Source organism: Pezoporus wallicus, unplaced genomic scaffold (genome assembly GCF_028554395.1).
Source record: "Pezoporus wallicus isolate ANWC-B61680 ecotype Strahan unplaced genomic scaffold, APGP_CSIRO_Pwel_v1 contig_2, whole genome shotgun sequence".
Taxonomy (NCBI): domain Eukaryota; kingdom Metazoa; phylum Chordata; class Aves; order Psittaciformes; family Psittacidae; genus Pezoporus; species Pezoporus wallicus.
The window spans coordinates 1,581,840-1,596,690 of NW_026639478.1; the positions used below are offsets into that span (position 1 = coordinate 1,581,840).

The 14,851-nt window shown below is 42.9% G+C and overlaps 1 protein-coding gene across 3 annotated transcripts in view; it reads left to right on the forward strand.

The window, feature by feature from the left end:
- Positions 1–14,851, forward strand: part of ZNF516 (zinc finger protein 516) — a 102,017-nt gene that overhangs the window by 77,253 nt on the left and 9,913 nt on the right. For all 3 annotated transcript variants that reach the window (XM_057414735.1, XM_057414734.1, XM_057414736.1), the window contains exons 3-4: positions 7,906–9,387; positions 14,178–14,282. In XM_057414735.1, the coding sequence (XP_057270718.1) occupies positions 7,906–9,387; positions 14,178–14,282 (1,587 nt within the window). The remainder of the gene's footprint in view (positions 1–7,905; positions 9,388–14,177; positions 14,283–14,851) is intronic.

Sequence of the window (14,851 nt, forward strand, 5' to 3'; positions counted from 1 at the left end):
CAAACAAACCCAAACCCAAAAAACACAACAGCCCCTACCCAAATCCAGTCCTCTCAAATTTAATTATGTATCCTGCTGTGTTAATAGTCTTACACCCTTCCTTCTTCCTCCTTCTACCTGCACCAAACTTCACAGGCAGGGCCACACATGGAGAAATGCCTAGCAGCTACAGAGCATACTGGAAGTACTCTGCCTACTTTTTGGACCAGTTGATACTGTATTGCTGTTAACTCTGAAATTACAGCAAAGCTGTGTTAGAGTCGAATTGGTGTCATCTGGCCTAATCACTTCCTAATTTTGCAGAGCATTCCAGGGGTTTTATGTCCCATAATTTTCTTTAAGTGTATTACAAGCAGCAACATTTAAAGCAATGCCAAATTGTACAGTTTTCATGTTGGCAAGCAGTCACTCCAAGTGTTTTTGTATTGGTCCTGTGTACATACTCATCTCTCCCTCTATTTTACCCATAATTTATAGATGAGTACTTAACCATTGCCTCACCACTTTCTGAGATTCAGACAATGATGTGGAACTGTGAAGGTGCCTGTATGTTTTAAGTGTTTTTGCTCCAGTTTAGTCCATGAGTGGGAGTAATAGACCTTTCTTCTACATCCACTTATGCATTTTGGCATTACATTTCCTAAAGGAAGAAGAGCAGGTTTTAAGTTTTGTAAGGTGGGGACAGAATTGCAAAGCCATGCGTAACGTGGACAGCTCAGCCCTGTGTGAGACGGGAAGGCATCAGGATGTACTTGAAGTCCACAGGGCAAAGAGAGGCTGTGAGGTATGACCGGGAAGTTCAGTCCTCAGAAGGAGCTGTGTATGTACTGTGAGACAGATGTGGTGACAGTATAGGAATCAGCATTACTTGCAGCCTTGCTGCGTAAGGCTGGATAGACTCATGTCAACTCCCCTCAGCTCTTTATTTAAAAGATAAGCTTTCTTCTCAACCAGCAAAAGCCCAGCTGAAATCTTAACTACCCTTGGGTCAAGCTAATGTGGATGAAGGGTGAAAAAGGCTCTTGAAAATACTATGATAATAGGAGCTACGGCTTTGCCTGCACATACACTTAATGGGGCTTTTCCCTTGCTGCTGGGCAGAGATTATGCTCTTGGACCCCTATGAGAAATACAGAGGTGACAGGATTGGTAAGTCATCGCTAGCTCTGCTGCTGCCCAGAATTCCTATGCACCATATATATAATGACTTACAAAAAAACCCCACTGAGGAGGTGCAGAGAGATGTGATGAACACTGGAAATGTGTCATGGCGCACTGCCAGCAGCAGCCATTTTACCCACACGTGCACTTCCATTTCATTATGTGCTCTGCTGTGGATACTTTCCTTCTCTCACCTCCAAATAAAGTCTGTGTTGATTCTGGAAGGGCTGATACCTGGGAGACAGATCCCAAAGCACCTGGCCCTAGAAGAGAGTTTGTGTTTGGACTTAAGCACAAAGGTTTTTGCACTTGATGCTCATCAGTGTGATGCTGAGGGTGATGAAAATACACTCTGTGAGGGGAAAGTGGAGTAATTTGCATGTGAAGCTGCTCTTGCAGCCAGTTGGCCTTTGGGAGTCCTGTAGCATTGGTACCCTACTTCTTAATAACAAAATCAGATATTCTTCAGGGAAAAATGATAGGCAAGCAGATAGAGAGAAGAAGTTCACCGTGAACTTTCAGTCCTGTTTTTCATCGTGCCTCCGGTACCTAACAGTGTGCACCTCAGCCCAACAGATTCTGGATCCAATACCCTTTTCTTTTGCATGTAGTTCCTCAGTTACATTGTTGGTGCCTATCCTACAGCTATGGTTGCATCTGTGGATGGGGGATGTTTTCAGGCCTTCCTTTTCTTTTTGACAAAAAAAAAAAAAAGTGATCCTTGAAGTGTCACATAACTCTAAAACATTTCTGTTGTGCAAAGGAATTTGTAATTTTACTGAGCTAGGGAATACCTTATAGAAAGGGGTCTTTTGTGTGCTGTACTGTAACTGTTCTCAGACTTGGATTTCACTCATCTCAAAATGCTAAGTTTCAAATTTAAGCTACTAAAATTTTTATGCCCTTTTCCCCCATCGCTTTGGTGACCTTTCAGATTCTTTCCAAAATGCAAAACTAGTGCAATCAGTGTTTCTGATGATAAGAACAACAGTAGTCTAAAATAATTCAGACACCTCCACATGTGCAGCCCAGAACTGAACAAACTTGACTGAATTAGTTTGATGGTTGCCTATTCATGTTTTTTGCTGCCTGGATTGTAAAAGCCCAGTGGGTTTTGTTTTCTCAAGCAGCAGGTGTCCTCCCGGACAATGCCAGATTAGTCAAGTGGCAACTGGGGAATGTTAGGAGCAGTGGTTTGGGCTGGCCTGTCCTGCTTTCATCCCCTGCAGTGTATCCCAGTTCTGCAGAGGGAAGGAGATGAACAGCATAACAGGGCCCTTCAGCTGTTTGCATGCGCAGGGCATGGCGGTACGATGTTTTAAGCGTTCCAACAGCAAAGGTAAAAAGTATCTTGTGGGTAAAGGTAGAAGTTGTGGGGTGTAAAGTTAGTGAGTGAAGCAAACAGGACTTTGGAATAAATCTGTATGTTGTTGTGGTTCCAGAAGGCGTGAAAACAACTGTGCAAGAAAAAACAGCTGGAAAACAGCACAATCATAAAAAAAGTTGAATTTATGGCTTCAAGCATTAGTCAGTTGATCATGGTGGCAACAGTGGTAGTACCATTTAGGAAGAAAAGAGTGGACGTGAAAAAAGTTAAATGTCGTTAGGAGGGTCACAGGCTCACCGCTGAAGTCTCCAGGAGTCCTTTCGTTAGCGAACCACATGAGTTAGTTTGAAAGGAAGGCTGGTTTTGGCATATATCTACAATGCAGTTGTAGTGTATGGATGTTAGCTTACAAGGGGTTTTGGTTTGCTGTGCAGGTAAAGCAAAGAGAAGGACTAAGTCAGTCATGCTTTTTACTTCCTTGTGAAAAGGATGGATTTTTATCATGCATTGGTAATCTGTGTTTTGTGCAGTCATGTTTTACAGTCCAAGCAATGTTCCATCTCTTCTCTTGACATTTATTTTGCAAGCTGCAAATACACATTTATTTTTCTTTTTTTTCTCCCTATTCATTGTGAATTGTCCCACATGAATTTATATCTGACGGTCATGATAGATTCCAGTGCTGAGGATGACGTAATTCTCTCTTTTGGAACTTGACATTCCTGATGGGGTTGCAGGCGTGGGCCTGTCACAATCCAATCTTCTCTCAGCAGTGTGAGGGACACTTAACTCTTCATTTTCTGTCTGGTTACTTTTCTCTTGCAGTTCTCTAACTCCTTCTGACTTGTTTGTGTTTGCAGATCTGCGCAGATATTCTGGGAGCAGGGAGTATTTTTGTTGGACCTTCCTTTCACAGGATAAAATACCTTGATTTTCTGCTGCACACCTGCTTTTTTCCCTTCTCTCCCCTCCTCCCACCATGTCCCATTGTATTGTGCTTATTGTAAACTTTTACACAGTGCCCGTTACTATGGTGTATATATTTTGGTTTATACACATATCGTATATACACACACATATCTATACACACCCCATATATGTATATACATAAAATAATGTGACCAACATGGCCGTCATGTAAATGCCTTCAGAGGAGTAGTTTTATTTTTATAATGAATATTCTTATATGTGAAAGCTAAACTGAAAAACCTCACCTAGAACACTTGCATTTAGCTTGCCGTCTATTGTAACATCTGTTATTTTCAACGTTGCTGCTTCCCAGATTTTGCCCTCCCACTGCATGGGGTTTTTTGGATCATTTCCCTTCACTTGTCTTAGCCTGCTTTCTTTTCCAGAATGAATCTCATTTGATTATTTTCAGACTACATTTCTATTCTCTCTAAGTCCCTGTGCAGTATTTCCTTGTCCCCATTATTTTTGCAGTTCCTCCAAACACACTGTTTCCTGGACATTTAAGTTAACATGCTGTCTAGAGTCTCTTCTGGATCATTAAAGAATATAACAAGTGAAATAGGACCTAATACAGGTCTTTGCAGCATTTCACCTCCTTTCCATGTTATCCTTTTATTATGATTTATTTGCAGCCAGTTTTCAAATTGAGCCACAGCATTCATCTCAAAGTGCAAATCACTATCAAATGTTTACTAAAAATCAAACACATTGCATCTGCTCCTTTCCTTTTGATGCATAGTGCTGTAAATGCTAGCCAGAAAAGGGGCCAATTTCTAGCCAGTTCTGCTCCTCTGAATAGAAATCACAGTTTCATTGTCCTCAGACTTGTAGCCTGGTTTACTTTAAAGGAAGCCTTATGAATTAAAACAGCTGTGCAGCCTGTTCTGAAATTTGGTTTTGTGGAGAAACAGAGCTGAGGAGGAAACAAGTGGAGTTTATGCATGTGAGGGGAAGCGAGAGTGAAGAGAAAGAGGTGTGTGTGGGGAGAAGGGGATCACTTTTACGTGGCTGGGTGAGATTGGTAACTAAGTGATGGAAGTTAGATGTATTTCTGAAGAACTGGTTGAATGCCTGAATGTTCCTGTGTTTCTAGACCGTGGCTTCCAGTGTAGTTGTTTCCCACTGTTCCTTTTTGCTGTCCTGCAATGTATGTGAAGCTATGGCCAAACTGAAGGCACAAGATGGCATCAGCCACCACTTCCTAGCTGGGCACCTTGTAAAATTCCTCCACTTCAGCTGCTGGCCAGGTATCTGTGGCACAGAAAAACCGCTACCATTTCAGGGATATGGTGAAAGGACCTTTCTTACTCTTTTAAGTACAACAGGTAAATGGCTGGTTTGGGTAAGAAACAAAGGAATTGAGACAAACGTGAGAAGGTGACAGGGACTGTATGATAAGAAGTGAGAGCATGCTTAGCCAGGAACTCTTTCAATAGGGAATGTGAGTTATAGTCTCTGGAGATCATGCAAAAGGCATCCCATTCATGGCTTTTTGCTTTGACCTGGCCATAATAAAATCTTGAAAGTTTCTGGTGGCAGTAATGCCTGTATTGCACTGGTTAGAGCAGTATTTTATGCCAGTGATTTAAAAGGATTGTTACTACCCCGTTTCAGCTGGGGCAAGTGGCTAGGAGCAGGCAGAAATAAATTTAATCTATTTTTCTAAAAGGGCTCTATATTTTTTGGGTTGCATACCATCTCCTCTTGCCTGCATCTCTTCTTCCCCCCTGGATTTTGCTACCTGCTCACAGCCTAGTCTAGATCACCACTCATGATGGGAAGGATGGCAGCATTTCAGCCTGGGCATTGGTACCTGGAGTGTCAGGTCCCTGGTGGAGATCAGGATGGGGCTAGGGAAGAGCTTAGGCTGCGCTTTGTGCTGGTGAAGAAGTGTGTGTTGGCCTGCGGGTGAAAAGCGTGTCTGTCCAGATCTTGGGGAAGGGGGGTAAGGATGTGGTTTTGTTTGGGGCATTTTTTTTTTTTTCCTAGAAGTGCAGCTTGAGTAATAAACACAAATGCTGCTACTAAGGCTCCTGGTCTAAGCTTTTAAAATTATTCCTGGTAGGTCCAGTATTGTTCATGTGAGACATTAGGGGAATTGAATCTAGCAAAACACTGCCAAGAGATGTTAGAAGCTGTGCTTTATCATAACCTTACAAATTTTCATATATTGTACTGACAGCATATGCCTTCAGCATTGTGGCAGCTGGGGGCCTACATACACCTCAGAAATGCCTTCACAGTTTTCCTATTCTGTGCTGCGTTTTCTACCTGGAAAATCCCTTTTTCTTTGATGGCTGCACTAAAACGATACTGCTAAAAGAACTGTAGCCACCTCGAGGTTTCAGTACCAGACTTTATACCCATTGTTGTTGGGGCACATGGGGCTGTGGTGTCTCTCTGCTTCCTCCTTCTTCCCAAGTACAGATGTAAACTGAACAGTCCAGACCTAAAGACCAAGCTGTGCCCCCTCATGTAGATTTTGACCAAGTCAGAAATCATCAGGGGGTATGCAGAGCAACCTGGGAGTTGAGGGTGTCTGGCTGTGCACTCCTTCATCAAGGCTATACAGAGTGGCTGGTGCTTCCTGGCTGTGCAGGCCTGGTCCCCATCTCCCTGCTCTACCTGCTTTGCTCAGCATAGCCAGTAGGTTCAGTCTCTGCTGAGTACTCCTAGGACCAAATGATTTGGTTTTGCTTTGCTTTGCTTTGCATTATTATTTACTATGGTGATCAAAAGAGCCACTCCTTGTGATCATAAAGAGGAGCCTTAAAATCTTATTTAAAAGCACAAATATTTTGGGCTTTGACAGATGTGCTTTAAAAATTAACACAGATGTTCAGTGTCAGATTTCACCACTGTGTCTTTGTTTCAAACTGTAAATTTGGCTAGTAGGGCTGGGTATGTGCTTTCCCAAAACCTTGCCCCTGCAACACAGGAAAAACAAGTTTCTGGGTTGTGGTTTGTTTTGTTTTTTTCCACTGAATTTACTTCCTTAGTTTGAAAGGAACATGGTCTTAGCAGAGTGAGCACTCAGCCCTGCAAGGCCACACATCTATAGGTTATTTTTAACCTAATTACCTCAAATTAAGTAAAAGGTTAAGAATTTTTTGCTTGAATTGAAGGTGAGGCTACGTAGACTTTATTTGCAGTGGAATTTCAGCTGAAGACTAGCTTCTTCCATTGTGCTGTTCAGAATAATGCCTGTGGCACTTCTCTGTTCTGACAGAGCAGTGCTTGATTTTCTTGGCTTTTCTGAGTTGCAAAAGGATATGCAGCTCTAGAGCAGTTCACTCCTTTCCCATTCTCACCTCTCCTAGGGATGCAGTGATCACTTTGGACTGGTGAGATTTTAGCTGGAGCATGCCACTTGCCTGGTAGTAGCTCATTAGCTGCATGTTAATTGAAACTGAAAGTTTGTCAGACAATTCAATTCGATTACATGTTAAATGGATTCGTGCAGCAAGCATTACTGCTGTGATGAAAATCTTAGTGGAATTGATTTGTGAACTGATTTGGAGGGATTCAGCAGCTTCATCAACAGCAATGAGAGATCTGCATTGGGAGAGCATGCAGAGGTAGCCATGCTCCCAGCAAAACAAATCCTTCTCTTTCACTCTAAACAGCTTTAATCAATGCCTAGTATGTTCCCTTTTCAGGACATGTTAGGTAGATACATTTGTTCTTGAGAGAAGCAAAGGGGAAAATGAGAAGAATCAAAATGGTTTGTATTCTGTAATCAACATGCCTGAAAATGTTGAATTCCTTATCTCTCAGTGGATCGAGTGACTGATCATAAAATTTTCCTAAAGTTTGACTCAAATGTAAACATATGTTAGAAAAAAGAAATATCTGCTTGAAACTAATAAACAGAAAATTCAAAATTTACATCCTCCATAACTCATGTTTTATACTTGGCCACTGCAAAGTTCCCTCTTCGGTGAGCAGTTTATTCTGTATGCTGTACCTGCTTATACGCTTGAGTTCTGTGTGGAGCCAATTTTTACTGCTGAGTTATAAACCCTTTGAAAATAGGGGCTTGTAATGGAAGTGCTGCCAGACCTTTAACAAGCTCAGTCTTATCTGCCTCCGTTATGTTAAAGCATTAAATGGATGCGTATTTGTTTGTTTTTCTCACAGTCCCAGATTTTTAACATTAAGTATGTATTGAATTGTTCTTTCTTCAAAAAGTCATGAATGTGCAGCATTAGAGAGTTTATCCAGACCTCACAGTCATCTTTAAAAGTAATTTGAATTGTTGTGCCCTATTTCAAGATTTTCTTGCTTATGCAGTATGTTTAGTCTGTAGCATGTCATTACGATACTAATAGCAAAGTTTGCTTTTTCTCCTGCTATCATCTTATTCTAATCTTGAATTCTGCTCTGTCTTCTGGGCTCCTGTCTGCGTAAAATGACAGCAATGTTTTTTTGTTTGTCCCATTCAGATGAAAAGCCATACCCCTGCAAGTTTTCTGAAGAGGAAACCCCGATGGTAACATCTCAGTTGGATGAACTCCCGAAGCCGGGGATCTGCAACACCAGAGAAAATGAGGTCAAGGAATCCAAACCAGAGATTCCCACCCTGGTGTCACCACTGGAGAGTGTCATCAGGGAGCCCTTATCAAAATACCAAGATATAACAGGTTCTGCAGACATAAAGATGCCAGCGTTTCACTACAGCCAGGGGCTTCCTTGCTCCAGTCGCATTGCTAGCTTTGCTTCGGGTGTGGGGCAGACATCTTCATGCATGGTCATGGACTTGAAAACATCACTTGAAGTGCAGACTAATTGTGCTAGAGAAACTTTGCTGGACTTGCACAGGGAGCATCCTGTGATAGAAAAACGCGCTGAAGCTCAAGAGGTAGCTCCACTCGATTTGAGTGAAAAATCAACAAGGGATAATTCATGCAATAATAAAAATCTGAATACATCCTTGCAGGCTGCTTTAATCATCTACCCATGTCCTTTCTGCAGTCACAAGACCTACTACCCTGAAGTCCTGTGGATGCACAAAAGAATTTTGCACAAAATCAGCTGTAATTTGATGGTCCCCCCTTGGGTTCAACAGAATGGATTCAGGAGTATTAAAAGCAACCTGGTCTTTCTGGCTAGGAGTGGGCGTACTGGCCCCCCTCCTGTTCTGGGCGGTAAGGAATGCCAGCCTTTGCCCATAGCCAGATTTACACGCACTCAAGTGCCAAGTGCATCGCCAGGGTCCAAAAGCAGCTCTCTTTCTGTTGGGATGACTGGGAAGTCTGGGAATATGCATCAGTCAAAGGATGGTCATGCCTTCAGCCACTGTGGTCCACGCTTATCAGGTCTGGATGAGTACAGACAGCCCAAGTTAAACCATTCCCAGGAGCAGTACAGCATAGCAGCACAACAAAAAAGTAAATACGAAGCAAATTCCAAACTTATGCAAATGGGAGCCTATAGCAGAAGCGTAACACCTACTCCAACAGTCATATCCAGGCCTAGCACACAGCCTGCCAATAGTAAGCAAGCTGAAAAGTATGTGGTTCCCCAAGGAAGTAGTAGTTTTGCCCCTCCAGGTAAGCACTGTGCATCTGACTCCATGAAGGCCAAATTCAGCCCAGCGCCACAGTATCATCCTCTGTGTAAAAGTGAGCAGCACACTAAACATGAAGAGCCACTGGTGCCTCAGAGGGAGTCTCACATGAAGGCTGGGAATGAGATGAGGACATTGGCAAACTGCACAGCTGTAGCACGAGTGAGTCCACTGCTGCAGCCCCAGCCTAGTGCTGCAGGAGTTCCTCCGGCTTTACACTCCAGCAAACAGGATTTGGGATCAGATGGGCATGAGAAACGTTTGGACATTTTAAATATCTTTAAAACATACATTCCAAAGGACCTTGCTTCGTTGTACCAAACCTGTGGTGCCAACAGCCCTGTCCTGGATCATGCAGGTAAGATACTTTTCACAAGCTCTTCCATAGCTGAGGATGCAGCTTGCTTGTTCCTGCTTTGTTAAGAGCCATGATGCGCTGTTTCACGGTTTCTTCTTTCTGTCCCTTTAGCGGTTGGATTACAAGTTCATTGGTTTTATAATTTCTGGATAGGCTTGAATGGGTTGGGTTTGTTTACTGATCTCTAATATTACAGCATCCCCCCTTGTGCACCGTGTGACATTTCTATACAGGTTAAATGTATCTGGTTCCACCTGGAGTATTACTGTTCCTTTGTCCCCTCACATCAAGCAGGCTAAAGTTACACAGATGCTGTCACATGAAGATCCCCTTGATATGCTGCTGCTGGCACGCATCATCATCTTTTTGCTTCGGGCAAAATAAACATCCTCTGGGGCTTATTTGTAATGTTATTTTGGAGGTTTTGTTCAGTTTCATCTGCAAACAAGTCTTCCAACAGAGATAATCACTTGTCAGTGTCCTTTGTCTTTCTTGACAAAAGTCTTAAGATCTTCTTTGTCCGTATCAAAGACTGCAGTCCTTTTTCTCAAATGATTCTTTTGATCTGTTTGTATGTTTCAAATTAAGAAGAGGTAGGACCAAATACACATAAGCAGGAAAGACAGTTGTGCCAGTTTAAAAGTTCAGGGACTTCAAAAGTACCAGAGCTCTCCTTCTCTGTTTTTTGCAGTTAACTGCCATGTAAAAAGAAGAAAGAAAAGGGTGGGGGGAGAAAAAGAAAACTATGTGTTTGCATTTGAAACCATACTCTTCTGATGATCTGCCAGAATTAGTTTGTTAAAGTGGAAACTGAAAATCACACTGATTTATTGCTCTTAAATGGGTGTATGGGGGGGGGGGGGGGCGGGAGAATGGGACCTATCCCATTCTTTTATATGCTTCTCTTTCTGGAAATTGTGCAAATACTGAACTCCACATGGAAAGAGCACACATTCCAGATCAGTGTTCTGGTGTCCTCACCTGACATAATGCTCTCTGTTTTGTTAAAAGCGTGTGTGAAATGGAGCTTTTGACCCCATTTTGCAAGTGGGACAAAATCCAGGACGTTTGGAGGCTGGTAGCATGAGGACAGATATGGTCTACTGCCCAGAAGGTGTGTGCAAGTTGTCCACTCTGGTAGCTGTGAGGCAAGGAAGGAGCCATCGTGTTTGGTCAGGTCTTGGTGGAAGGCCTTTTGGAGAAGACAGGAAGGCAAAATCTACCCGAAATAGTTTGTGAGGTGCATCTTTCAGCCATTCCATTGTGTTACTTATTGAGTACATCATTCTACAGGTGGTAAGAGGCTGCATGATGATTATAACTAACATCAGACTCTTGGTTTTCAAGGAAGCAGAGACGGAGATGCTCAGTTTCTAAAACTGCAGCGTCAGTGTTGCTCATTTTGTTTAGCTGACTTTGCTTTTGGCATCCCAGTGCCTAGGAATTTTGCCTCAAGTTTCCACTTCCTGCTCTAAAAACCACTGGTTAGTTGTTCCACGTCAGGTCCTTTCACCTGGGCACCCTCCTTTATGTTCTTTAATACTACGTTTTGTCAGCCTGCTCAAAGAAATCCAGCTGTTCAGTGTGCTCCCAACTGTGTTAAGAGGGATGGAGAGAAACAGTAAAAGCCAGGAACTAGAAGGTGGCTTAGTGAATGCAGGCACCAGAAAAACCATGAGGACTGTTGGAACAAAGTAGGGGCAGGGTTTCCAAGGTTTACCTGCTTTTTAAAAGAGTTTTTTTTTATTGCCAGAGTGGTTTTGCTGGGCAGTGATTTCAAGAGACACTTTAACTGGAAGTTATTTAGTGCCCATTTCTGCTTTGAAATCTCTTCTTTCATTCCAAGTGACAGCAGTCAAATTTTCAGAATTTGAAACCTCTTTTTTTTATTTTTATGTATCTTGTCTTCATTTTATATACAACTTCCAGGTTGTTGATGGTTCTCCAAACCAGTTGGCATGATGGCTGTTTTTCATAGCACTAAAAAAGCTGCTGCAGGTAAAAGGACTGAGATCCTACCAACTGCAAATAGAGGACGATAAATGTACTTCGTCTGAGACATCTCAGTCTAGGGCTGTGTGTTCTCTGAGTCAGTATGCATCATACAATCTGGTTTTAATATGGCAGTGTGCATATGGCAATCATGACATAAAGGACAAACAGAAATCCCACTTAGGTATGCTATTTGTTGTGTTTTTTTCCCCAGTTGAAGGTTCCCAATGGACTTTACACAAGTGTTTGTTATACAACCTCATCTTGGATCACTCTAGAATATTTTAGTGTCTAGTAGAGCAGTGTTCAACTTCCCTTAAGAGTGACTGGATTTATTTCTGAGATCCTTGTTTTACATTTGTGTTTATTCCAGTGTGTCCTTGGAAAAGAGAGTTGTATGTACTGTTATGATACGGCTGCAAACACAAAGATTGCTGCGCTTAGGCTAGGTTTGTTTCACATTGCTCAGTCTTCCCCAGTGCTTGCAGAGAGAATCTTACTGTTGTATTTCATAGTGGTTATTTATTTTATTCATGATACATACATGAATCATCATATTAGGAAAGGATAGGTTATGGCAGCAGATGCACTCTATCCCTGGGGCTCCTTTGAGACCAGTTTTGAGCATCAGTTTTGCAGGAGCTCCCATTCATACAGTCACATTAATGTACCTTAATTTGCTAAGACCTATAGTCATCCACCCTCTTTTGTTCACATACTGGGTAACCTGACTGATGACTCAAGGGGGTATTGCCTTCTGGCAGTGATGCCCTTTGCTCAAAGCTCAGAACTCTCAAAAGCCTGATGGTGCTCCTTAGGAAATGCAACAGTGGCAAGTGCACCTGGAAGCAACCCATTTTTTCCACCTAAATAACTCCCATAAAGTGAGTGCTAAGGAGGGGTTAGATGAAAGTCTTAACCAGCTCACCTGCAGAGTTTATACAAGACAGGCTGGCTCACAATAGCATCCTCAACCTTCCTTCATGTGTGACTCAAGTGAAAGCAGTGCTTCCATTGAAAGCTGTTGGGCTGGGGCTGTGATGACTTCTGAGACAAGTGTATTCACCTTCCACAGAGGGAGATCTGGGGTACAGAGAGATTAAATGTCTTTCCAGAGGTGGCAGAAAAATCATCTGCAGAACCCAGGTCTCCCAGGCTTCACTGGGGCTGCTCTGCTGATAGCTGAGCCCTGCTCTGAGTGTCCGGCAAAGGCCACTTCTGGTCCTTCAACATGCTTCACTAAGTTTTTTGCTTTTAAGCTTGCAGCTGTAGTTCTGGCCAGTGAGGAGAAAATGCTAGTAACAGACCACAAAATCTGCTTTAATCTTGACTGCCTTACAAGGCAAATCTGTACCATTATAGTATGGTGACGCTCTCTTGAAATTTGTGTGATTTGGGGGGTTTTTGAGGGGTTGTGTGCATGTCTGTCTGTCTGTGTATATGTGATCTGGATTTGCTCCTAAATCACCATCTTATATTTGACTGCCAGGAGCTTCATTGTCAAGAGTGAGTGTGTTTCAGCTATATTATACAGACTGTGCTGCCATCTGCAGGAGGTGCTGTTAGAAAAAAATATGTCTGTGAGTGGATTGTGTCTTTTTCAGCAGCCAGATATTTCTTTGCAATATATGCTGTTGTGAAAATCATTGGCGGACCCTTGGTGCCATACCAGCAGAGTATATGGCAGCTTGTCTTTTTCCATTTACCTTCAGGCACAGCATCTGTATTTTGGATGAATCCTCTGGCATCTTGCAGTTGATTTTTCAAAGCGGGGGGGGAGGGGGGTGGTGTAACTGTTTTGTTCACAATTTTGTTATTTTTAAATGCTGCAACAGGGTGGGGGAAACAAAATGTGAAACTTCACTTTCACTGACAACCCCCAGAGAATTTATTTAAAAGCCAAAGTATTCCAGTGGCAAACAGAAACATCAACTCTTTTCCTTCTGAGGAGGGCATTTTACCGAAATAGAAAAGACGAGGTTCAAACATTCTTTTTTTTTTTTTTAATAATAAAAATGCCCAATAAAAGTCAAATGTGTCTTTTTTGATCAGCAGCAAAAAGACAAAGACCAGCCCTTTAAGTCAGATGCTGTAAACTGACCTTTGGAGAAAAAGGAGAGGTTTGAGCGGTTTTCTACAAATGCTAATGGCCTAGAAAACATGTTTACCCAGGGCTGGGGGAAGGCTGCTGCACTGCTACCAGCTCAAAATGTCCGGAATGACACTTTCATTCACAGATGTCTTTCGTCTGTGCCTCAGAGGTCCGAGGTCAAAGCAGCACCGGCAGGCAGGTAGGCAGGGGCGAAAGGTTTGATCAGTCTGCGATGGCTCCGCTCGCTCTGCATTTGTCTCTGAGGTATTGCAGCCTGGGGGGGACAGTCAGGCTCTGGTCCTACTCACTTCCTATTATCCATGTGACTTGTCTCCACCATGCTGGAGTCACTTTGATTTGCCTGATGTACTGCTTGACAAAGCTGGGTGATGGCTGAGAAGTGGATCCAGCTGCTCTGAAAAGCGCACACCTGACATGCCAGTCCTGGTGCGGGCACATCATGGGGAGCATTTTTTAATTCAATGTAATTTATGCATTCTTGCAGTCCTGTGTGTGCCTGGCCTGTCAGCCAGTGCCTAGATGAAGGCTGACAGTTGTCATCCAGGGCCTGAAGGTAGCCTCACATAATGACACATTAGACATACTAATGATGTTTTCTTCTGGCATAATGTTTTCTTCTCAACTTTCCTCTCTCCTCTCTCCCTCCCCAACCCCTCCTCCCTCTCTCCCTCCCTCCTGACTACAGGGATGCTCAGGACACAAACACGCCAAGGAGACTGCGTCTGCAGAGAATGTGGAAAATGCTTTACCCAACCCAGTCACCTCAGGACTCATCAGAGGTCCCACACAGGTACCTTTTTACACTCACTCTTGCTTCCTCCATTGCCTGCTTTCAGATCTGGCTAACAGTACGCCAAGGTTACATTTCACATACCATGTTAACCTAAGTAATTCCGGTACCTAAATCTATTAGACAGGTTTTTTATTTTTATGACTATTGCCCTTGTTCTTTCGATATTGCTTACCTGATTCCTGCCCGAATTCCATAAAATCACAGTGCATTCGAGATAACTCTGTTTGCAAATGTTTTATTTTAATTAGAGAGTAGGGTACTCAGAAATGAATATGCTAATGAATTCTGTTGCCACCAGCACAAATTGAAATCAAAGTACCCTTTCAGCACAACAGAAGGCTTTATTTTGCCTCATCATTGCTGTTGACAGGAACATTTTTGCGGGAAACGAGATTTTTCCACACACTGGTCAGCCCTAAGATGGGAAATCCCTACCAGCCATTTTTAACCTGGCACAGTCTGTGGTTGAGGCTGTAGGAGGCTAAAACCACCGGTGTCAGGAGACCTCCGAGCACTGCATGAGACAGTGAGACTAGCAGGTTCCTACTGAAAAGTGTGAATGATGC